The 26,761-nt window shown below is 37.2% G+C and overlaps 1 protein-coding gene across 8 annotated transcripts in view; it reads right to left on the bottom strand.

Moving 5' to 3' along the window:
- MEIS2 (Meis homeobox 2) overlaps positions 1 to 26,761 on the bottom strand; it is a 205,901-nt gene that overhangs the window by 172,395 nt on the left and 6,745 nt on the right. For all 8 annotated transcript variants that reach the window (XM_066343986.1, XM_066343990.1, XM_066343989.1 and 5 more), the window contains 2 exons: positions 25,858 to 26,007; positions 14,278 to 14,392 (listed from right to left, as the gene is read on the bottom strand). In XM_066343986.1, coding sequence (XP_066200083.1) covers positions 14,278 to 14,392; positions 25,858 to 26,007 — 265 coding nt within the window. The remainder of the gene's footprint in view (positions 1 to 14,277; positions 14,393 to 25,857; positions 26,008 to 26,761) is intronic.

Raw genomic sequence — 26,761 nt, 5'->3', positions numbered from 1 at the left:
CTCATTTCAAAGGTGGAGAGACATGTGTGCGCAGACTAATTCTCCCTCCAGTAGCCAAAAGGGGGCAATACACTGACATGGGAATCCTGCCACAATACTCAGGAGTAGAATGTATGAATGCAGAGGCTTTCCCTCACTGGATGACCAAGAGGAACCATAACTTTGCACTTTCTGAATGTCCCTGAATATGATGCCTCTTGGTACTCTCCAACAATAAGGAAGAAGCAGGAGAAATTTTTACTGTCAGTAAGCCCAACACCAACCTAGTGGCATCCAGTTAGTTATAACATTCTGCAAAGCTGGAACTACCAGAACAACAAGATTCAAGCAGGTTAAGGTTTTGCAGTTGTTTCCCAAAAATTTCCCAATTGGTGGACAGAATATCCAGTCCATTGTTCACCATCTGAAGGAAACAGGGCCCAAGCCATCCATTCCCAAAAGAAAAGATGTTCTTCTCTCTTCCTCCCCCTCTATAGATTTACCACCCAGCCTCCAACGGAGTGACTACGAAGAAGAAGAAGAAGAAGAAGAAGAAGAAGAAGAAGAAGAAGAAGAAGGAGGAGGAGGAGGAGGAGGAGGAGGAGGAGGAGGAGGAGGAGGAGGAGGAGGAGGAGGAGGGGGAGAGAAGGAGGAGGAAGATGAGGAGGAGGAGGGAGAAGAAGATTTGCTTTTGAGGAAACATCATATCATATGCTACGCATCAAACTGACTATTAATATAATTCATAACAGGATTCTGCTGGGATCTTCATTTATAAATTTTTGAGGATGTAACCAAATGTACTTGCATTGAGCCAAACACTCAAGGGATTTTCAGGAAACATTGTTTGATTAATACAATGAAGTAGAGCTACAAGGATCGCTGGGTTAACAGAATATTCTGTGAAAGAATAGCTGAAGTCCATCAGACTTCTGACCATAGAGGAAATTGCTTTTTACACAGCTGAAAATTGATCCTCAGCCCATGCTGACCTACCTCTTAAATACAAGATGCAAGAAGACTCCCTAGGATATTAAACGCTCTCTGAAACTACTTCAGTGAAAGAAGCAGTCGAGGACAGTGTTTTCCAGAGTGTGTTCCGAAGAAGATTGGTCCCCAGAGATTGATGCACAAAAGGGTTTCAATAGTTAAGTGAGTCTGGGAAGCTATGTGTTTCTACCCCTTGCAGACTTAAAATGCACATTAGCAAATTAGAGGGTCTGAAAATTCCTGTGCTAAAGGAAACGTTGCTCTACTCCAGCTTTCAATCTATTTAACCACAAAGTCTTTTGTATTTTTTTAAAGTAATGTCTATTTAAATATCCTTGGAAGCGTGGTTTTCCAAATATTGAAGAAGATCTATTTACTCAATCCTGTTGAGTCATTTATAGTTGTTAATAATTATAACAATGCTATAACATTTTACAAAATTGTGTTCTTGTACACTAGTTTTGAGCATGATGTTATCTATATACTGGGGATTTTTGTGACTTACAATCATTTAAGTGCTTAAACTACTTTAGAAAAAATGTCAAAGCTTTTTTGTTTAAAGATACTTGAAATTTGCTTCTTCATTCAAAAGAATATTCATGCTTTCAAGTAAACAGTATTTCAGGCCAGCATACGAGTCTGCTGTTTTGACTGTGGAAGACTAGTGAAGAATTTGTCATTGGCATTCAAAAGGAAGGCGATTATGTCACTACCCCCATTCAAAAATCTTCAATAGGTCCCTATTACCTACCAAATCAAGCACAAACTCCCCAGCCTGCTATTCAATGTCTCTCACAATATATACCCAATCTTCCTGTCGAAAAAAAATATTATTGAAGGCTAACTATGTTATCATAGCACAACGGGGGGCAGAAGGGGAAGATGCCTAAGACCTAACAACTGTCCTCAAGATTCTCACAGTCACACAGTATAATAAATAAGTCATATAACCAATTACTATAGCACAGGGAGAACCTGACTGTCAGAAGAGAGAATCAGAGAAATGTGCAATAGGTCTTCAGAGGAGAGAAATTACTTTCAACTAGATGAGTCTGGGGCTGGTGGAGGGCTGAGGGCTGGCAGATGCTCTTCGATTCTACAACCCATAACTTCCTTTTCCTAAGTATAAATTCAGGATTTCATTTTTAGGTTGCTTATCAAGATGTCAATTTTATGGGGCCAGTTTTCAGCTATTTAAAAAAAATGGGGGAAAAAGCTATTTTTAAAGGCAACTATCAAACAAATAAAACATTTATAATGTTTTATTTCCTATAAACCAAGCACAAATTGATAGTCATTTTACATAAATTATGTCATTTAATCCCTAGCCCCCAAATCTATTAAGATTAGATACTATTTATTACTTCCATTCAGATACAATGTCTATGTGGAAGACTTGTCCATGACAAGTGACAGATCTGAGGATTGGAAGGCAGGCAGGACCATGCCTATGGCCACATCTTTAACCACTATGCTACATTGCCTGCCTAAAACTACCTTATGTCCCCAAAAGAATCATTATTCACCTGACATGCATCATAAATTTCCACTTCAACAACTGTGCATGTGCAAATAGAACATTCCTCTTCCTCCTTTTCTCCACTGGTTGATCAATATCTATACTTTAAAACTCACGGCAGGGAGAGAGAAAAGTAGACTATAGAACTCCACCCAATGAAAGGCTTGCATGCTATTTTGCACTTGGTCTCCTCCCTTCATCCTACATGTCATCTCTCCATCAGTCCTCTCTTCCATGTTTACTGCCACTGCCTCAATCCAGCCCTCATCTGTCTTCTGGAGTATTAACCCATATTCTACATTTAGTCTTGTTTCCTACTAATGTATTATATCTACTATCTAAAAGGGCTTTATTTTTTTAATGTAAATTTCATCATGAACTCCTTTAATGTGTTCCCACATCCCAGAGCAGGGTTTTCCTGAGGCATGGATAAAAAATGCAGACTCCCAGGACCATCGGTGGCAACGCTGATGCTGTATATCTGGGATCACCAGGAAATCTGTATTTACATGCCCCTGAGGAGCTACTTATCCCCAGGAAAGTTTGGTAAACAGTGCTCTACAGGATTAAGTATAAGCTTCTTACCACAATAAATGAGGATCTTCACAGACAAGCCCCTACTTGCCTCTCCAGCCTCCCTTCACACCATGCATTCTCTCACACCAACAGGAATATTAATTTGGTTGTAGCTCTGAACATAACACATTGCTTCACAGTTCTCGGCCTTTGGATTGGCTGAACCCTCTGCTCCCCATTCCCTCCCCGCCATGTTCACCTGAAAGCATCCACTGAAAACCACCAAAACCTTCTAAAATCTTACCAATTCTGTGAAGCTTTCCAAAGATATTTCAGATAGAATCAATCACTCCCTCTTCTGAAATACCTTACAACTACATGTTATATGCAATATTAGAAGGATGTATATTTACGGGTTTACATTTCTGAGTTACTAAACAGTATAAAGAAAACAGGGACCACACCTTATTCATTCTGTAGCGATAGTACCTAGGACAGTGCTTGGCATCAATTATACAGTCAGTAAAAGTTGAAGAAAGAGAATATTTTGGGGATCCCACTTAGTCCTCAGCTTGGACTTTTTCAAAGCCATTGTTTAGTTAATTCTAATAACTATTCTATGAGAGAGTTATTCCTCCCATATTATAAGAGAATAAATTAACATGTGGGAAGATTGCTGCCTAATAGTGGCAGGGCAAAGATGTTCAGAGGTACATGCTTCCAAAACTGCCATTCTTTCTATATCACACTGCCACCATGTCAACACGTCTCCCTTGAGACATACCCCCCCAAATGAATTTCTACCTTGCATAAGAGTTCTTTGTGTACTTGCCATGATTCCCCCCACCTCCTGGGAGAGGGTAAATTATTAAAAGCAGGGACCCTTGCCATTTCTATATTATTCTCCCACAGCGCCTTGCTCAATGGATATCTTTGTGTATTGAATTTAAGCCGCACTCAGAAGTCTTGAGAGGTTGAGAGCTTCCTCCCTCCAGACAGATGTGAGTACCTACCTATCTGCCCCAATGTACCATAAAAGGACAATGTGCCATAAAAGGACACCCATGAGGTAGATTCAACAGACTTTCAAAAATCCATGATTTATCAACTTTTCTTCATCATTCACTTTTAGTACATAGAAATTTTGGAGGTCTTATTTTAGCAGGTGGCATTTATTACAAATGTTAGTTGGAAGAAGAAATATGAAATTTTACACTCCTAGTCTACTTTTGAAAATCTTCAAACTTAAAAAAAACAACAAATGCTTGGTTTTGAGGCAACACTAACACCTCTCACTGGAAGTGAGGGTTAAGAAACAAGTGTTCTGATGAAGCAAATATTCTACGGACTAAAGGGTAATCGTCTTGCATGAATTACCTGTCTAAAGATACTCAGAACCCAGGAAGATACACTTAACTGTAAAATTCTCCTGAAAATTATTTGGATGTTTTGAAATTACTTAGAATATATTTCAGAAGAGAATACAGTCTTAGCTTCTATAATGATTAGCATTTAGTATTCTACTTGTGAAGTAGAGAAATTCCAACATAGAGAGCCTCTAATTGATTAGATAAAGGATAATGGAAAAGTTGCTCTGTGTTTACAAATACCCCTCATACTTATGTGACTGAACCATCGTTTGATATTAATACACCGCGCTAGGTGTCCTAGGTCTAAATTGCGACATTCTATTATTCTCAGAAAATAAACTCAAAAGCCTAATCAGACTCTTGCTGAACCAAGAAAAGAAAAGGCTCTCCTGTTAAACAAAGTAAAAAACAAAAAATGTTATTTCACTACATATTATAACTAGCCTATAAGACCAAGGAAATAAAATTGCTCATATTGTATCCCTAAGTAAAAAATAAACACTTACAGCCCCTATGTATGTTAAAAGATAATAAGCACAAATAAAAAATAAGACCCAAGAATGTAAACATTGAATTCTTAAAGCTTCAATATAAAATATCATCTAATTCAGTCCTATTTTACAGGTAAGCAAAAGTCCAAAGAGATTAAGAGACTCATCCAAGGCCATAGAGCTAATTAGTGTCAGCATAGGACAGGAAGACAGGGGAATAAAAGAACTACCAGTGGCTGTTTCCAGGCAATCTTATGTGCTTATACCATGGACTCGCACTTCATACAATCTCCAGGACAACCTTGAGGCTATGCAGGTTTCCCCCCACTTTGCCAATGGAGAAACTGAATCTGGCAGAGATTTAGTCAAACTGGGATTTGAACCCATGTGTCTGCCTCCTCAGTCTGTGCTCCAATTAGGCTGCTTGACTCACAGTCCAAGATTCTAAACAGAACCCTAAGCAGACAAAAAAGAGCTCACTACAAGGTTTTGCTTGTGTCACTCAAAATAATCATGCTTACTCAAAAGTAAGCTATGAAAAAAACTGGAGGACATATGTAGGAAATCAACAAAAAGCATGCGGAGCCTAAAAATTCAAGAATTACTTCCAGACTCTTTACCTGTGTGTGAAGACCAGTGACTTTCTCCAAGGCCAATCTCAGCCTAAACATGCAGTGCAAGCAAAATGGACCCTGAGTTCATCATGGGAAACTATTTGCTACATTAAACAATTTTCCTTATTAGGTTCGTCATTACATTAAAAGACATATCTATACACTTAAAAAAATATATAGATAACATAATGAAAAGAAATCCCAGCTCCAAATTCTGACCATATGCACACAATTTCAGACATTGGGACAAATAAGTCATTCCATTTTAAGTAGTATTCTAAAATACTACTTAAAATAAGAATCTAAACTTTAAGAACCTACCCATAACCAAAAGAATTCTAAGTTTGAGTTGATGGTCCATTGGCTTATTTAAGGTAGTGCTGTATGCAACAAAATTTCAGTAAAAGAATATAATTTTTATTATATTTTAAGGACATAATAGGATTTGATTGAATGTATCAATATGTTCCGAATAGTTAAGTTAGGTTCAGGTACACATCACAGAGTAGATAAGCACAAAGTTTTGATCAATTTGTCCACCTTAAAAAGAGAAAAAAAACAAAACCGGTGGGTTTTGTTCATTAATTGAAAAGTTGATCTATTAACTATCGCTAGATGTTTGAATACATGAATATCCTTGCCTTGGAAAAGCGGTGAGATCAGGAACCAAATAATTACAACACAAAGTATGAAAGATGTTATGATAGAGGTAGGAAGTGCCACCAGGATACAGAAGGAAATGCTGTCCTGTACCTGGGCAAGTCAGGAAGACGGCAGGGAGGAGAAGACAAAAGAGTTTCCTACACAAAAAAGAGGTAGGGTCACACTTCCTTTAGGTCTCCCTCCATTATTCACCCCCTCCCAGCAAACGGAGGGACATTGCTACTATATACAGGGCGGGGCCAAAGCAAGCTTACTATGATGAGTATGCGAAACACAGAGTTTATTCTTGTACTATTATTTTATTATTGTACTGTTTTCCGTACAAACAACTCTAAACCTATGTTGGTCCCCCCTGTAGAAGGGACACTAAAACAGTTTACTTTCATTTAATGAGGAACTAGATTTTAGTGAACTCCCATCATGTTTTCTTGCTGGTCATTAGAAAGAAAGTGACTAGTTCAAGACCATGGAGAGATAAATTTGGTAGATAAAATTTTTTTTATATTATAGTCTGCTGTGACATCAAAATATTTTTAGAGGCCAAATTAAAAACAAATGTCAACATAGTAAGATCAATAAAAAGTTATTCTCCTACTACCCTCCCCCCCCCCCTCTAAAAAATACGAATTTCAAGAAACTCTCTGGGGGTAAAACTAGAAAGAGAGAGGAAGGGGGAAATAATAACATGGTCTCATTATAGGCTATTCTTCTGAAGTGAAGTCAAGACAATGAAGGAAAAACAGAACACGTGTATTACAATGTATAGCACCATAAGGCTGCGTTTGATGCTCTGGAGGGCTTCTACAAGTACTGTTCAGCCAAAAATCAATTGGAAAATCAGCATGATAACAGAGCATGAGTTGCCCTATAATAGCCTTAAGACCCCCAAGGCTATGCATGTCCCTTTCATCTGCCACACTGCACTGACTCAGGGGAACCTCACTTCCCCTCCCTGAGTACTATGCCTGGCTGTATTTTTAACCTACTGCTAACCCTCCCTTGGAAAGGGGAGCTGTCAAGGACTGATGATGGTTTAAAGTACTTTTTTAGAATTTTTTTCCTTTTGCTTTATTCTTTATCTTTTCTTGGCCTTTGCACTCAAATTCAGTCTATAATCTCTATCAGTCATAGATTATTTGCACAATATTAAATGGTCAGGCATAATCACTGAATAACTTAAGAATGGTCTTGTATTTTGTATGTCTTAACTAACATTCATGAAACTGCCCTTTAATAAAATCAGAGTTCAGGCTTCTGCAAATGTGACAGGTAAGCAATGCACAGCATTGTTATAAATATACACATCTAGTTCATTCCAAGATTTCATCTCAATATTTCTTCGATCACTTCCTCACAATGTCTGGTTCATTCAATTTATATTTCCACTTGGCATTTGGTTCAAACCACCAAAGACAAGATACATCTGTCCCTTAGTCACAAATCTTGGCATTTTTTACCTTAACTCAATCGTGAAATGATTGGTTGAAAATTACCTTGCTTATTAGTAGGATTTCCTCATAATAAAACATTTTATTTCCAAACTCTTGAATGTGACATGAAATGTATCAACTCAGTAGTGACATATCAAAGCTTAAAGAGGACATATAAACACCCGGATCCGTATGAGGGAAGGAAGAGCTAATTGGAAGTCAGCTTCCCTGTGATTATCAGCTTGTTTATGGGGAGGGAGGACTCCTCTGAATGGCACTGTAAATTCATCCCTGATTATGGTGTTAAAACCATTTCCATAAGCTCCTCCAAAGGCCCCCCCCCCCACCCAATCCATTTTGTTTAGTTACAAAGGGTTGTGCACTGTTTTCTGAGAATGACAGTTTTTCATGCTTTCATTTCCTCCGGTTTCAAGAAAAATTAATCAGTTGCACAAGCCAGTTGTCAGATTTCACTTCCCTCATGGCAGAAAGCACACATATTCATTGTCTGCTATGAGAATAAATTTTAGTAATTTTTCCCCATGTCAATATGAATATTAGACTGACCCAATTAATATGAAATGCTTCTATGCTGCTGGAACAGACAGTGCTACAGAAAGAGCCATTTGCACAACCTGTTCATGATTATGGGCCATAAGGACACAAAGATGGCACACACATTTGTGGACCATCTGAATTCTTATACGGAAAGGGGAGGGGAGAGGGGGAGCGGCATGACGTGAGTTTGACTGTCGTGGGTCATGTTTTTTAATCCAGAGTATTGGACATGTAACACAGCAACAAGAGCTGATCATTTTGTTTAATCACCTTTTGGATCTTTGCCAGATGGTCTCTATTGAGAGTGCTGCAAACAGAGAGAGATGAACTGCATCTAACACGCCACCAGAGCTTTCCCGTAAATGTCTGAGAACTGATTCCAACAAGAATTTAGTCTCAGAGCAGAAAGGGATACATTTAAAAACTATGTGCATTAACTATACTTTTCCCCATAGAATCCTCACTTGGCATGAATAATTTACCCACTCTTATGCTAATGGGATCATGAAAGTATCCCTCTGTCTTTAGTGCAGCTATTCTCAGCTTTCAGTAATTACCCCACCCAGTGAAAATAACATGGCTTCTGCATTGAACAGCCGACTAGTACCTGACAATTAGAAAGATCATGACTGACAGTGGAAGGGTCCAGAGCTGGACAGAGAAACCCTTGTAACCCAAGGAGAGTATGGGTCGGCATAAAGTGACGCTGGTCTTGGGGGAGAACGCAAGGGGGTGGGAAGCAGCAGAAAAGGATGAGAAGAAAAACTGTCCATTGTCAAGCTTTTCTTTCTCTGACTTATGATCAAGATTTTACTTCAATAAGTATGTTCTTTTTTTATAAGTGTAAAGAACATTTGTGACAAAATTAGTTTTGAAGAAAAAAAAATAAATGTGTCTTAGAAAAAGAATTAGAGTTACTGTTAAAGCACATCTGCATTAAATATTTACTTTATTAGATTTTTAAAAAATAAGTAGTGAAAAAGGCTCTGCATCTTGCTTTTTGGAGGGAAGAAAGTATTACAAAAAACAAACAAGCAACAAAAAACCAAACCTTCATTCTCAACCTCTGTCCACAAAACTCCATGTTAGGTAGTTCACTGTGTAAAAATTATCAGGCTAAAACATCTGGGAAAGAAAGCTATGAAACAGCAGGGAATGTGGCTGGTTTATTGTTTATCTTTTGTTTATGAGGCAGTATTCAAGTTTAATTACTACTCTAAATTAAACTCTAACTGGCACCAGGAGACATCCCTTTACATGACTAAGTTAAAAAGAAATCTAGAAATCCTAATTCTGGGTTTTTCAAGTAAGTTGATACATATAGGAAGAAATTTCTCAAAATTAACAGCAATTATAGAAAGCTTTTAAGCATTTATAGGCACCATTACATGCTCCTAGAGCATTTATTTATTAGAAGAGTTTCATTTTATTTCTAATAGTTACTATTTCTAAAAGTCCTCAGCAAATCAACAGAAATTATTTAGATGTTTGCTGACAGTTAAAGGATGATATACTTTTTGAGATTATTTGGGGGGGGAGGTGAGGAGAGAAGGAAAATGCAACATACATATTCTATATACAACAGTTCCTTCTATGGTGATGTTCAATTATAACTTATAGACTCAGAGAATTTTTGATACAATTAAAATAACAGGAAAGAAAAGAAATGTCATTGCATTTATTGTAACAGTAAGTGACCAGTTTTGGATGAACTTAGCTCTAGGAAAAATAAAAGTTAAAAGCAACTAGCAAAAGATTATGCCAGATGGCATCTGTCATATTGTATTTAAGGTTATTTTAAAGAGATTGCTGCTATCATGAAAATATTCCATTGACAGAGTTTTCTTAGACTGAATAAGAAATTCCAGTAGAATATATTCCGGACCCATCATAAGTGAGTTTGAGACACCCCCCCTTCTTTAAATATATGATTGGAATAATTTGGTGGGGGAGAATACTATTTCATAACTATAGAATGCATTATAAACTCAAAAGTATAAGACTATTTTAGATGCTTGGTTATATATAAATACTTACATCCAATATAAAGGGGATATTTTTAGGTTTCAACACCATGATTGCTAAAGAACTAGATAATAAATAAATAAATAGATAGCTAATGATAGAATTTTAATCTCACTGCCTGGGTGATAGATAGGGACAATCAGTGGAGGTGTTTGGTAGGTGACAGAGTTGAAAGAAACTATGCTGACTTGTTCAGCTTTGTGTCCTGAAAGATTAGAGACATATAGATGCTAGAAGGCAAATGTATTTAGGTTAAACTGGGTCTGGCAACAGTATGGTTAACGTGCGTGTGGTGTGCAGTGTGAGCTCAGCAGTTACTGGGCCAACTGTCTCGGTATTTCTGGGAATCCTGCCTATTCACAGTGCAGGGATTGTTCAATTGCTGCAAAATGTACAAAATGAATTTTACAAAAATGAATTGTAAGGAAGGCCCCATTACAACGATTTTACAGCAAAGATGTCAACATCAATTTTTCTTTCATGCATAGCTAATGATTAAAACAGCATATTCCATTTGCCTAAGACAATTCATTTCATATTGGCACATCAAAATATTGAAATACAAAGTTATCTTTACTCTACCCTTTTATTCATTGCTGCTGAACCCATACCATTGTTCAAACCAGGAAAAATAAAACAAACTTGGCACGAAATACTTAAAACAAAGGCTCATCAATATTCTCCAATTTGTCAACATCTCAATTACAGCACTGGAAAAAATGTAAATTTCATGTGCTCTAAACACTGAGGGGTCTATTCTCTTGCCAATTCACATGCGTAACTCCCATCAGCGTTAATGGGAGTTACACAAACCCATCAATAATAATAATACTTGTACATATATTGTGCCTTTCATCTAAGGCTCTCAAAGTGTTCTGTGAACAAGGGGGCTGCTTCCTACTCTTTACTTTGGCAAAATACACAATGAAATACAAAGCAGCTTTTGACTCAGCAGGTACAGAATTAGGGACCCCAAGCCTTATTATCAAGCCCCATTTTACTGATGGGAAGCCAAATACAAAGACGGCCAGTTACTTCCACAGAGCCACCAGTCTGCACCCTAATTCTATTCCTGAAAAACCAGATTTCTTTCTTCATTCTTAAATAACTAAGAAGAAAAAAACTCCCTCCTTTTGGCTGCTTTTAGCAAAAGAAATCAGAGTGAATGAAAGTCTGGTTCATATTTATATAGTTTACTGCTAGGCATGTGCTGATTGAAAGATACACTAGAGTCAAGTTTTACATTTTACCACGTTTGTTTCTTACAAGATTTAAAAAATCTGATTTTCCCCCTCCTTTCTCTTATGGCAAAATCACTAAAAAAGAAAAGGTGATATTTCACCTATGTAACTGTAGCTCTTTTATTATCAACTCATAAAATGAGGTTATTTTTACATTCTAAAGTAAAAATTTGTATGAATCATTTTAGTAAAAATATTCACAAAAATGATAAGGAACATAATTCAATGTATTGTTTTACAGCATATGGCTATTAAAGTTTAATTTAAAATGTGTATGAAAACAATGTATTTAGTACAATTCATCCTTATTTTTTCTGTTTATCATCATTTGTTTTGAAACTGAATCATTTTACAGTTTTCCATATGCCTGTTGTGCTAATAAATTCTGAATGCACAAGAAAACTCTTTTCCAAACAAAAAACTTGGTTTCCAATGTAATATTATGATATATTTAATACTAAGAACATAAATTTTCATCTTAGTTTTTCAGTTATACATAAACCCTAAGATTTCACCCAGGATAAGCATATGCAATTCAGTCAATATCTCTGTTGACTTTGCCCTGAAGCAGATAATTAATCTTTCCCACAGAAAGTGACTCTGGATAATTCGGTGGGACAAAATATCTAAATGTCTTGAAAACATGTTTAAAAGAGTAATATGTGCACAAGTAGGACAAAATACACTCTAGTTGGGCCTTCAAAAATTAGAGTCTACTTTAAAAAACAGAATACCCTTCAACATGTGTTTTGGAACCAATGATCTGGGAAGCCAGCTAAGAAATCCTCCATGCCAAAACATTCTTTCTATTATAGGAATCATAACATTTTTGGTTCCTTACATTTTAACATAGTAAAATGGTGGACTTCCTAAGCACTCATTCCTTTAAGCTACCATGTCCATTCTTTAATTTCATAGAGATATGATTAAAGGAACGAAGTCCTACAGGGATCAAATCCTTCAACATTGGCTAAGTGGGTGCAGCTACCCAGAACACAGAGGTCTGTGCAACTTGTTTTGTATCAGAGCTTTCCTCTTTCTTGACCAAAAGATAAAAACAACAACAACAAAACAAAATTAACCAAAAGGACAAAACTTCACGCTTTGCCCATTACTACAATTATTCCCTGCTCCAAACCCCAGGGTCTTCTCCTCTCCCCCACAACCCCTTCCCGTCTCTGGTCCCTTCCTGCTCTCTCCCTTGTCATAACTCAACCAACCCAACAGAACCAGTCAGTTTTAAATTTCAGCTGGGACCTTGGTGACCTGTTAATGAATCTACAGAGAGGAGAAAAACTCACAGTGTTGAGTTATGCCTGGTGTTGCTAGCTGACTTGGAGTCAGAAATGCTTGAAGCGTTAATGTAATTGCAAGAATGTGAAAAATGAAGCGCTGAGCTCCTGAGCAAAGTGAAAGGTCAAAGCGAGCCTCACACACAAGTCTTTGGAAGATAGCCTCATTAGACCAATGAGTCTGCTTCTCCTTTCGCCCTGTTTTGTGCGGTGTTGAGGGTGTTTTGTTTTTATTAATAGATACATTTCACCCTTTATGTCTTAGCAATCTGGAGTGGTAGGGAGGGAAGAGTCATAGAAAGCTTTCCAAATTTAACTACACTGAGAAATCAGTCCATCACCACGTCACGGAACGACAGTCAAGCCATTGCATTGCAGATGCACTGAATTTACGTACATGTCGTCATCAAAATGCCTTACAGTTTAGTTTTCTCATATACAATCTATCTGGTCCGATAAAAATAGTATATAGAGCCTCAACAGATATGACTCACAAGTTCTTCCACAATCTGATAGTATGCATTTTTGTGTTAGTTGCGCCTTGTATAGACCTGGACTCTAATTTGGACACATTCACAAATTAATGGCATCTTAAAAGGGACATTTTCCTAGACTCTTCTAGAACACCAGGAATCTGAAATCCATGGCCAGAAACTTGCAAAAGTGAAGTGAAGACACTCACCACTTTCTTTTCAATGGCATCTATGACTACAGCTCAAGCAGCTAAATTGTCCTCTACTTAGAAGACTAATACTTAAATATGTGGCCATAAACACAGTCATTATAGAGATGAAATAGACCTAGGAGATCAGACACCATCTAATGTAAAATATTAAAAAGTAAAATCTATACACTATCCTGGCCCACATTCAGTAATGTATCTTCCTTTAAATTATCATTTTAGCCATAGAAGAGTCATCCCTACCAATTTATAATTGCTTTCTGTGCAATAGGTGAGTTTTAAATGGTAAAAGTTATTCCAAATTACACTAGGCTTCCTTGTTATCTGCAGTTCACATGCCCCTTGCCCTCTGATTATTCTAATTTTTAGGACTTTGTCTGCTGAATGGAAACAAATAACCTTCTAAGAATTTCAAAATCCATGTTCCAAAGATAAGATTCCATATAAAGTTTGTGCAGTAATTCTGGAGCTAAAAAGAACAGGTTTTTGCTTTCTGCTCTTTAGAAGCATTATTGCTTGATTATAGAGAACTCTTACCATGGGTATTACAAACAAAATATAGTGTTTATAGTATAATTAATACTACTAAACATAGCTGCAAAGGAGCTCTGTCATTTTATTTCCTCACACACATGGAAGTGTAGATAACCAAATCTGTAAAAGGACTGGCAGAACTAATCAATTGTTGGTGTAATGCCTCCTTAAAGACTAGACATCTCACTTTGATTTTTCTTCTTAGCTAATGTAAGTTAAAGAGAGAAAATACCATCTCCCTAAATAGCAGCTGATTATGCTCCCTAACCTGCCATTCTCCTGTTTACAGGGAGGCAGATGTACTAATGTCATAAAACATTGAAGTTATTTTAGTCATGCCTGCTTTGCACAAGGAAAATGCATGACCTTTTACCTTGCTCACTGCTGTTGTCTCCACTCTGGGAAGCATGACCCCCACTGGAGGGCCCTGGGGTGCCTGCTGAGTGGGTAGAGGTTGCGTCATCATGATCTCGCCAAGATGCAGGATTCTGATGTCAGGGTTCCAAGAAATTTTTTCACAGTTACCATTTCAGCCATAAATGAGGAACCAAGAAGAAAGGTAAAGAGAGACAAAATGCGTACACATTAGTATTTATGTAATCAGGCACTTATAGATGCTATGTTGTTTTTTTTATCAATAGGTACCAAAAAAAAGTTGCTCTAGAACAGGGGTCCCCAAACTTTTTACACAGGGGGCCAGTTCACTGTCCTTCAGACCATTGGAGGGCCGGACTGTAAAAAAAACTATGAATAAATCCCTATGCACACTGCACATATCTTATTTTAAAGTAAAAAAAAAAGGGGGGGGGACCAAATACAATATTTAAAATAAAGAACAAGTAAATTTAAATCAACAAACCGACCAGTATTTCAATGGGAACTATGGGCCTGCTTTTGGCTAATGAGATGGTCAATGTGCTCCTCTCACTGACCACCAATGAAAGAGGTGCCCCTTCCGGAAGTGTGGCAGGGGCTGGATAAATGGCCTCAGGGAGCCGCATGAGGCCTGCGGGGCTGTAGTTTGGGGACCCCTGCTCTAGAACCTTGATAAGGTCATGGTCACATCCATGTATACATTTGTTAAAACAAATTGATATAGGTACTTAAAATGGGTGCATTTTTATTATACACAAATTAAGCCTTAATAAAGTTAATTTTTAAAGTCAGAAAAAAAAAGAAGCTTACTTAAAAACCTCAAAGTCATTTTTCCTATTGCCATCTTAATTAGGGCACACTCTTCCGTGAAATAGGTCCCAATGCTCTTGGTTGCTAAATACTTCAGAACATTAACATCTACAAAACTCAGTGACTCCCTTAAAAAAAAAACCCACAGGCTCAAGAATGTATGAGAGATAGCTCTTTAGACTTTTCAAATGCAGTGCCCTAAAACAGCCCGACTGAACTCTCAAAATTGTCATCAACTGATTGTACAGCCAAACAACAGACACAGTGATATTAATCATTCTTCAATACCTAATAAATGGGCCTGGCCGGATGGTTCAGTGGTAGAGTGTCAGCCTGGCATGCAGGAGTCTCAGGTTGGATTCCCGGCCAGGGCACACAGGAGAAGCGCCCATCTGCTTCTCTATCCCTCCACCTCTCCTTCCTCTCTGTCTCTCTCTTCCCCTCCCACAGCCAAGGCTCCATTGGAGCAAAGTTGGCCTGGACACTGAGGATGGCTCTATGGCCTCTGCCTCAGGTGCTAGAATGGCCCTGGTTGCAACAGAGCAATGCCTCAGATGGTCAGAGCATCGCCCCCTGGTGGGCATACCAGGGTGGATCCCGGTCGGGCACATGCGGGAGTCTGTCAGACTGCCTCCCTGTTTCCAACTTCAGAAAAATACAAAAAAAACCCCTAATAAATGATAAATTCTGCTTTAATTTGCAAAAACAACGAAAAAGTAAAACAGCTATGCACTCTTAGCCATCTAATCAATGAACAGGACTTTCACGTGAACTCCATGGAAGTTCTAAATTCACAGAGTTCTTTTTCCTAGAAGAACTACTTGTTTCCAAAGACATGTGAAGCAAACTGAGAGTTATAGCTTGTGCTACTTTGCTGAGAGTAGTACCCTTCTGTTCCTCCTCCTCTGTCCTGATCATTCCCAATACCCTGCTGTTGCTTAAAGGAAAACAGGAATTCTAATGTACAGGAAAGCCTTTATCAACACCACATGAAGGCAGGCAAGAGATGGAATTTCCGCTGGCAGAAACAGAGTATAGGAACAGCATATGAAACACACCAGTCTTAGGACAGAGCTGTACACTTATCACCTGCATGTGATAACTTCAACTAAACCTACAGACTTATTGGCAAATAAAATCTTTGGTGGGGGGTATTTTACGGGGGAAATTTTTTAAATAAAATATATCCATCTCTCAAAGTACACTATTCCTTCTTACAAAAATTGGTAAGGATTCAGAGAGACCGACATGCCTACAGGCAACAGACCAACATCTTGACCATCTGAAAGCAACCTTGCACTATTGTCATTATATATACAGTAGTATATCCAGAAGAAAAATTCATCTGTCATTTTCCTCAACATCAATTCTATACTGTTCATATAAACAAAATTTTTACCAAAATAAAATTTATTAACCAAGGTGAGGCCTTGGCCAGGTAGCTCAGCTGGTTAGAATGTCGTCCTGACATGCCAAAGTTGCAGGTTCGATCCCCCATCAGGCATATACTAGAGTCAACCAATAACAGCATGAATAGATAGAACAAGAAAATTTTTTCTCTCTCTGTCTTTCTCCCTTCCTCTCTGTAAACATAAATAAAAATTAAAAATTAAGAGAAATCCCAAGGGAAACAAAATAGGGGACTTATTCAGAACAACCAAAAATACTTATCTTTCCCCCCTGCATATCTGCTACAAACCGATTGTAAATTAATATTTAGCATTTTTGATAGATGATTAAATGACCCAAAGCACTACAGATTAATAACATCTATATCAAATAATGCTACTGGCACTGCCATCAGGCATGCAATTGATTGAAAGGGAAAACCCCAAGCAGAAATTTTGTGACTATAAATACAGCACAAGTATAGATCTCTAAAATAAAGATACGTTTTAGAAAGTAGATTAGAGAATGAATTGCATAGAATAAAATGAAAATCAAGGATCTGCCTGTATTAAGACAATGTTGTGCCTACAATCTTTCTTTTGTGGCTAAGTTAGAAACCACTCCAATAGTTTCGACCTAAAGGCAAACAGAAGATAGGGGCTCTTCAAGCTTTGTAGCCTGTTCGTGTCAGCTGTTAGCCAGATAGTACCTGGATAAAGAGCTGGAAGAATTACATGGGGAAAAAAAGGGAGATAGGGAAACAATAGCATGGCCCAAGTTTAGTGCTGTGACAACAGTGGCTAGAGGCTTCTTTTAGAAAATGTAATATCTGCAACACATTCACCTAAGCTAAACTTTTCAGTGTACATACCAAGAGATGTTAATTTTATGCACTGCGGGCTTTTTATTAAGCTGGATGCTATGAAAGCTCCTTACCCCTCATGAAAATTACAATAATTAACCACTAACACCTCAACTATGTTATAAAGGAAAATGTTGTCTAATAGCAATTATACAATTGTTCAGATGAAGCTGGAGTGAGGTTTTCTGTGTGGGCACTATAGTGATTTGAAGGGATCAATCACCCTGAAGGACTTCCTGCAACTGAAAATACTGATTTGTCCCTATCAGTCAAACCTGTACTGAGTTTAAAGTCAGACCTCATGGATTTATAATTGTTTATTTCTTTCCATGGTTTTCTGGAAGATGTGTTTTCTAAACTAAAGGAGTGAAAAACAAGCCACGTAAGCAAATATTACTTTAAGAGCAGCTGGTTCCTCCAAATGAGTTGGGTCTTTGGTTTTCAGTTCAGACCTGAGACTGGCTCAAGCTCACTAACCACCATGCCCTTGTCTCTTCTCTCTTTTATCACTCCAATGTTTATTTCCATAGAGTATCTCAAGTATTATGATCTAGTTTGAGAGGCTGATACAAACTAAGAAGTACCATGGTTTTCATCCAACCTAAAAGTAGAGAAACAGACTAATCCTTCTGGGGTTTCAAGGCTCAGGAATTACTCCAAACTTGTATTTGGCTACACTGTGGTGACATGATCACACACCAAGACAAATATTGTTAATCTGGTCAATGAAAAAATTCTTTCTCCTTGGTCATAAAATATTATAATCTACATAGTCAGATAAAATATAATCCATTATCCATAACACTTTTCTTTTTTCTTAAATTAAAATATTTCTTTATATCACAATTCTTTTTCTTTTTTCCCCTCTCTAGATAGTTTCCAAGTTTACATCCTTTAAAAATAATGGCCTGGATTTCTGCCAAATTATATGCAAAAATTTAGTGAATCTTGAAACCCAAGTGGCATATGAAAGCATGTAAAACACATGACGAGTGTAGAAAAATAAAGAGAAATGCTTTCTGTGTGCATGCGTACGGTGAATATTCAGGTCTAGACATTCCACAATACATGTCCTGTTCTGTAGCCAAAAGTATCACAAAGACACCCGAGGGCAAGGAATGAACATGTTTCTATTCCCAGTGGCTTTAATAATTGGGAGTCAAATATGGTACTCTTCTTGCTCTTATGTAATTGCGTTAAAGAGCAGTGTTAGCAGGAGAAAAGCAGTGAATACTGAGTGGAGCACAATAGGAGATGGAAAATAGATACAAGAAGCTAGGTCTCCAGGGGCAGTATTTTCTATTTGCTGGGCTACAGACTCACAGCTGATAATGCAAGTTGTAATTAATATAAAAGCAGGAGACAAGATGGGGAGAGCTTGTAGGAGCAGGGCCACAGGAGATCTTCTGCGGCTCTCCTCCGTTTCTCATTTACACACAGCTTCCCCTACAAAACACAATTCTTCCAGTGTTTTCTCCCTTGAAAGTTAAAAAAAAAAATTGATTTAGCACCATCATTGAATTTTGCTAAATCTAGGAAAGAGAGGAGAAAGGACGAGTCTCTAGGCATAAGAAGCAAATCATAAGCGCACCTCTTTTGTTGAGGTTGCAAATATAGTGGAAATTGTAACATTTTATACCATTATGATATTTCTGTGGGGGACCTGCCTATAGGGCACTCTTTAATAACTCCTGGTGACTTGGTGATATTTCCCTGTTTAAATGATTCCACACAGCTCATGGTTCTTCTACCCAAGGAGACAACGTAATAAATGTTGGAGAGTTTTTAAATAAATTCAAATCTGAGTGAAGGTCTGGCTGGGGGTGGCACAGTAGATAGAGCATCAACCTGCAATGCTGAGGTTGCCAGTTCAAAACCTTAGGCTTGCCTGGTCAAGGTACACACAACAAGCAATCAATGAACAACTCAAGTGAAGCATATATGAGTTGATACTTCTCACCCCCCTCCATAAAATCAATAAATAAAATATTTTTTAAAATACTGAGTGAGGACGTAAAACATTAACAGGCTTCTAGAAAGAAAAAAGAAGCCATACTAGACACACAAGTTTTATCTAAAATAATCTAAAACTCATCCCAGACCCTAAATGACAAGGTGATTCAATGGATATGGTTAGGAGGGAAAGCATTAGATTGGAATGAAGACCTTGGGGTGCCACCTCTAACTAATCATGTGAACTTAAGCAAGTGATACATTTTGTTTGCCTGGAACTTGTTTTTGTTTTATCTCTTGAAAATTAAGAAGCAAGGCAAGATAATCCCTTAGGTCACTTTCATTTCTAATTTTAAAAATATTTTAAAATAGCATTTGTTTTTTCTAGAAACTACACAATGGAAACATGTAACACAGAGTCAAAAGTTATATATGAACTTGGAAAATACAGTCAAGTCGTTCAGAATATATATTCATAGGTGGGAAGTCATAGTATACATATATCAAGATGTTTCAATCAGCAAATAGAGTGAACAACACTAATTCAACTCAATACATTTAAACAACAGGCAAGGTATGTTTGTATCAATACTGTTAACATCTTTCTTATGACTTCACAATATTTTACCTTTTAATTGACATTATGCAAAAGTTATTTTTTTAAAAGAAGATGAAGACTCCTATCATAAGGTATTCAAGCTACAAAACTTTAAAATGTCAATTGTATAGTTTTAAAAATGTTGGAATTTCTACTTTGTTATTCTTAAGTTGACACAAGAACTCAGGAGAAGTGTGTGTACTTTCAGAACATGAACTCAATCTTTAAAAATGTAAATAGAGCCAGGTCTTTCCCTCATCTTCCAGCTCCTCCCCCTTTATTAAGCTTTGGGAATTAATACGTGAGCAGCTTTCATAGAAGTGGCCAGTACTCTTTGCAAATGATTCCTCCATTTAATGGAGAAACTTTTAGAGAAGATAGAACTTTCTTGTATTGTTGATGTATTGTCATATTATATTACGTCTCCGATAGTTTTGAATTGTGTCAAAATAGTCTATAGAATATCAGTCTGAGAAAAATAGGAACATGAATTTTGAAAAGTATCACAATTTTAATCTAACAGTGAAGGCTTGTGGTTGTCAAGTGCCTCTTTGTTCAATTTCATCTCATCACAGTTATACTGAAAACGTACTCAAACTGCATATTCTATATGATTTAAATAATCTAATTATTCAAGATGGTAAACTGATGGAAAAGGTATCAACCATCAGAAATGATGCAATAATCATAAAAGAAAACCCATGCCCTCAGCCATGTCTCCTTGAGTTGGTGAACAGGGCTGAGAGGTAGGACTTTCCCAGAACAGATCGCCAGAGGGTTTAGCTAACATGCTGTAAGGCCTAATCTAGAAAGAAAGAAAGAAAGAAAGAAGGAAGGAAAGAAAGAAAGAAAGAAAAAGAGAAAAAGAAAGAAAGAAAGAAGGAAGGAAGGAAGGAAGGAAGGAAGGAAGGAAGGAAGGAAGAAAGGAAAGAAAGAAAGAAAGAAAGAAAGAAAGAAAGAAAGAAAGAAAGAAAGAAAGAAAGAAAGAAAGAAAAGAAGAAAGAAAGAAAGAAAGAAAGAAAGAAAGAAAGAAGAAAGAAAAAGAAAGAAAGAAAGAAAGAAAGAAAGAAAGAAAGAAAGAAAGAAAGAAAGAAAGAAAGAAAGAAAGAAAGAAAGAAAGAAAGAAAGAAAGAAAGAAAGAAAGAAAGAAAGAAAGAAACTGTGGTGGCGCAGTGGATAAAGCGTCGACCTGGAATGCTGAGGTCGCCGATTCAAAACCCTGGGCTTGCCTGGTCAAGGCACATATGGGAGTTGATGCTTCCTGCTCCTCCCCCTGTTCTCTCTCTCTCTCTCTCTCTCTCTCTCTCTCTCTCCTCTCTCTCTCTAATAAAAATGAATAAATAAAATCTAAAAAAAAAGAACGAAAAGAACTACATGATAAAATAAACCATTCATGTTATTAATATGATTAACAAATCTCACTATTTGCCCCATGATATTCTATAGATTAATCACTTAAACCTATCCTTCTCCTTATCCCTCTTCTTGCTGCCCATTCCCATCTAATTTTTCAGGTAATAAAAGTATTTATCTAGAAACACTTGCCCATGTTCCATCAGGAACAAGGTTCTGGGGATTCTCCCTTATGACTTAATCCATTTCTTAAAACTGTTGTGACATACATAAACTTGACATATTCAGAGAGGTAAAAGAAAACAACAGCTTATCTCCGTTTAAAGTACAGCTTTTGACATAAAAATTAAAATATTTTTTCTTTTATCAGTCATACTATCAGGGCAAATTTTAAGACATTTTTTTCATGAACTGTTAATAAATACAGTTGTATTTTCTTCCCTATACTTAATTTATCCAATGAATAAAATGTAGCGCCTTATGAACATTAATTAGGAATTACAATATAACTGTATACACTTCAAGCAAATAGAGCTTAGCTTAGAGAATGTGTTTTAAACATATATTTTTTGTCTAAACTTGATCTAAAGATATGTGACATCTCTATATGTAAATATAAAGATTAATTTCATTTGTCTGCTCTAGCTCTAAATTGACCTAAAATTATATAAAGTAGATAATGTGGATATCACCTATTATTCAGAAATATTACAGACTAGGAAAAGCATGATTATTCCACAACAGTGATCAAGTCAAAACTTTTTTTTTTTTTAAAGAATTGGTTTCTTGACATGTTTATTTTAAACATAATAAATTTGAATGTTTGGGAAGTTTAACAAGAACTGCAGCTGTAAAATAGAACTCTATTTTCTTTTCCCATCACAGTTTTTTCCACCAATATTCCAAAGAATACTCTAGTAGCTGTTTTCTACCTAGAATGATTACCCTTATGTTATGAGTAGAACAAAAATACTTTATAATGCTAAAAATATAAGCATTCATTATGAATTTATTAAACAGAATTAAATAGTAGTATGCACTATTATGTATGCACACTGTATTTTCTATTTAATTCCAAACTTCCTTTTACCATTATGCCCAACTTGTAAATATCAATAGTAAATTAATAAATTTAGTATCTTTACTGAATGTAATATGGAAGGCAAGACATTTCAGTTGTCTGCTTTTAATGCATCTATGTTATATCAGATTATTTCTATAAAATTATGGAATGTGAAATCAGTATGATAACAGCCTGATTTACTAAATAATAGTATGTAAAACTCATTCTCAAAAGTCTGCCCAAAAAACTGCTTTAAAGATATGTACAATTATTTTTACTTATTTCTATTTTCAAAATATTTATTAAGAAAATTGAAAGCTATTCTGATACCTAATAGTTTGCTTCTGATGCTTCTCTGTCTGTTTTCCGCTACACAGAATTACATACTTATTCTTTTCTCTCTTTCACTCTCTCCTTGCCTGCTCCCTCTTAAACACACACACACACACACACACACACACACACACACACACACACACACAATGTAGCTTGATACCACTTAATAAGGATAGAGGTGTATGTGTTTTGGGGGTGTCAAACAGCTGTCAACCTCCACAAGAGAAACCTTGGCACACAACAAATTAAACTACACTTCTTTTTTAGCTGTCATTATTCATAGCCAATAAGTTGAAATGTTCTCAGGATTTCATGTGCAAATAAAACCACGAGGAAGCACAGTAGATCAGAACAGTGGGCCAACAGATAAAACAGAGAAAACAACATACTCTCAGTCCTTCTGAAGTGGCTCATCATCACCCCTGCACCAGCGTGCACCAAATGAGATCCAGCCTGGGGCAATGTATTAAATATGCATATCAAAGCAAATGAAAAAATAAACCTGGGAACTCAAATTGGACACATTTACATGCTGAAAATGTCTCACTCAAACCACTTTTCAGGTAGTGGTTCTGTGGTGGTTTCCCTTTTTTTGTGGCTAGGGGTTGAGGGAGGTCCTGTTTGCAGAAGAGGCTGAAGCATGATAATTCGCTTTGTAGGGGGGCCTGCAGATGAAGGCAATCAATAGATCTCTGGTACAAGTGTCAGAAACAGTGAAAACTCTCTAAGGTTTTCTCTCACCTCCCGCATAAAATTCAAGTCTGTGGAAAACCTCACCATTTCCTACTCAGTGTGCTGTTGGAACAAATTATTGCTTCCTTTCAAAACAAATAGCAGGGGGCTCAAGTAAGAATGTTATAGTTCAGATCTCTAGGAAATAAAAAGCTTTGAATTCTGATGCCCAATGAGGTGGCAAGCCCTCATGGTTTCAAAATAAATCTACTTAATTGGGGGCCTGCCAGAGGAGCAACGCATGTTACAGTTGACTCTTTTATCCAAAGATGGTGATTGTTAAGTTATTAAAGCATTATCCTCTTAGGTACAACTTCCTTCTTGAGTGTAACTTAAATATTACAATAGTTCCATAAATTGGCCTTGTCTATGAGCCAATACTCTTAAACAGTCTAGTTTATCTTATCTCTTTTATGTAAACATCAGCATGTTATAGTTCTATACATCCCTTTGAAAAACAGTTGCTGAGACCGTTCTAGAAAATCAAGTAGTCAAGACCTCTTAGAAATGTCACCAGGAAAGCTCTTTGGCTTCAGACAATTGTGAACCTCTCATTCTACAAACCAGGTAACTAGATTCCTTCCCATTCTGCCAATAATGTAAAATGCATATGAATTTAGAAATAGGAAACAATGGGAAAAAAACAGGAAGCAATGAAAAATGAAAATAAACACATAACAACACAGCAAATATTTCTAAGGTAGTGTCATGCCTCATGGACCACAACCAAGCATCTCAAGGCTACATATCAGCAAGTAAAGTTTCAGTAGCTGCTGCTGCACCCTTTTGGTTTCAGGTAATATACTCAACATACAAAAGAGCTCCCGAACTTTTGCCTATCTTGAAAGGAAAAGCCAAGGTAAGATAGGCATAGGAGCTTTCAGCACTATAGTATTTATTCTGTTTCAGTAGACATCCAGGACCAAGACTTTCTTACCTTCTCTTTTCTAAACTTTTGTCCTTAGACTGTGTGTCCATACAGCACAAAGGATGCAGGTTAAAACCTAAGACTGCATATTTTCAAAACTTTTGGTGGTGAGGTAGAGTGATGGAGAACCTCACAGAAGGTTTATTCCTTTAAAAAAAATACTTGTATGTTGTTTGCATTTGTCAGTTTTAGAGACAGAGGAAAGAAGAAACATCAATTTGTTGTTACGCTCATCCATGCATTCATTGGTTGACCCCTGTGTATGCCCTGACCAGGGATCAAATCCACAACCCTGGCATATTGGGACAACGCTCTAACCAACTGAGCTACCTGGCCAGGGCCAGAAGGTTTATTCTTAACGTATCTCAACTCATTCTTCTTAACACCCACGAATGGGAGTGGTGGTGGTGGTGATACAAACTGCCTTCAAGTCTCAACGCTTGTTTAACTCTACAGTGTGTTAAATGAATATTTCAGCCACCAAGTTATTAGACCTATACCATTTAGGTTATGAGTTCAACTGAATGGGATCTATAGACATTCAGGCTCAGTTCCTATAAATAAACTGCTGTTCACACCTACTTTTTAACCTTGCCACTCTTGCCTTTCCTACCAGCTGCAATAATTTTTCTCTTGCTTCTTTTTCAAATTTTCAGTCTCACTACATGTGCTTTTTTATAAAAGCATCAGACATACTAGATCATTCCAAAATAGGATTAAAAAAAGCAAATACTAGAAAGAAATCTTCTTTTCTGTCTTGATATCCACAGTTGCTCCTTACTACATTCTCGGTCCTCACTCACCCACTGTTAAATTGTTAAAATTCAACTACTAACCTAAGGTTACTCAATCACAATTTCCTTCAACTTTCTGTAATACATTGTTAATAACTGTTTCATTAATGTTACTGTCTTTTATTATGAAGATGCTTCAGGCATTTGGCAATAGGTTCATATTCTGACAATAAGATTCTATAAAGCAAAAGCGCTGAGAATTGTGAAGTGTGCACTCCTTTTATTTCTAATGCAATGCAAGAGTGCCAGTAATTCTCAGGATGTCATCTCTGCGAGAGATGGTGAAATGAACCCCCTCCCCACTTCTCTCTTTCCCTTCAGTCCTCTCTTCCCCATCCTGTCCAGCTAGCTGTCTTGCCTCTCTCCCTGCTGCACTTATTGGACAGAGTTGAGAAAGCAGAAAAGGCAGCGGTCACCATATCAAACAGACAATTTGCTAACACTCAAGTCACCAAATCCAGGAAACTTTACACATTAAGAGCACAAATCACTCTATCAACTCCCTGGTTTTTTTAGTTCTTAATATACATAAGGAGGGGGCCTAAGAAAGGGGAAACTAAAAGAAACAGCTTGACAGGCATACTAAAAAAGGAGTCAGACCCCCAAAGAGACCAAATCACTTAAAAAGAAAGCTAAGCCAGCGGAGCTAGATGTTATAACAAGTTAAAAAAAAAAAAAAAAAGAAGAAGAAGAAGAAGAAGAAGAAAAGGAATACTTTGCACAGTGGCCGCAAAAGAATGCCAAAGGCTCACAGACTTACATGATCAGCAAGATTTGTGGAGGAGCCTGAAAGTTCTTCGTGATCTGACTTGGAGCTGCCGTCTCTTTCATCAATGACAAGGTCAATGGGCATTTTCCCCTTCAAACAGCTAATGTACCGGTGGCAGAAGTTATCGCACAGTTCGTGGACCTAGAAGGAGGGTCATGGTGGAGGATTCAGCTCAGGTTGTTGTTATTGTTTTGTTTCATTTTTAAAGGGAAAAAAATATCAGGTTGCAAGGTCACATTTGGAAAGAGCAACAGTGCCATGTCCTCCAAACTTAGTCTAATGACATGGGTGTAATAGTTGAAGTCCAGGAAACAATAGAGCAAATGTTGCAGCAGATATTTCTCCAGAGACTTTACTAAGCAACAAGTTACAATGAAGAGAGAAGAGACAGAACTGGAAATAACTGGGTTCTAACTGAAAGTCTAGGGAGGAAAATCCGATTTGATGATAACATCAAAGTGTTAGAACGCTGGAACAGGGAACAGTATTAGCATTTGCGATTCAATAAGCTAGGAGGCTTGCATGTTTCCAAGGGAAAGTGATTGAGCTGCAAGCAATGTAAAGACACCCCATCGAGGATGATTCCCTCGCTTGCACCTAACGCAAGCTCAGGGCCGAGTGTGAGCTAAGCTAATAGAGACGCAAGCAGGCTGAATGTCCAGTAACACAAATGGTTTGCTGCATTTTAAAATAATCCTGAACGCCTGGGGAAATAAAGGGGGTTGGGAGGCTGCTTTAAAAGGCAGAGTTGTCGTAATTCACCCATCCTCTGAGCCCCTGGGTTGAGAAGCAATTTGAGGAAAGGACTTGATAATGTGTTGCTCAAAATCTCCAGGTGCTCAATCCCTCAGACTGCAGGTTTGTTAAAAAAATCCCAACTCAGCTAGGAGAGGGA

This window comes from Saccopteryx leptura, chromosome 6 (assembly GCF_036850995.1).
Source record: "Saccopteryx leptura isolate mSacLep1 chromosome 6, mSacLep1_pri_phased_curated, whole genome shotgun sequence".
NCBI classification, from domain to species: Eukaryota; Metazoa; Chordata; class Mammalia; order Chiroptera; family Emballonuridae; genus Saccopteryx; species Saccopteryx leptura.
This window is presented reverse-complemented; position numbering and strand designations above follow the sequence as displayed.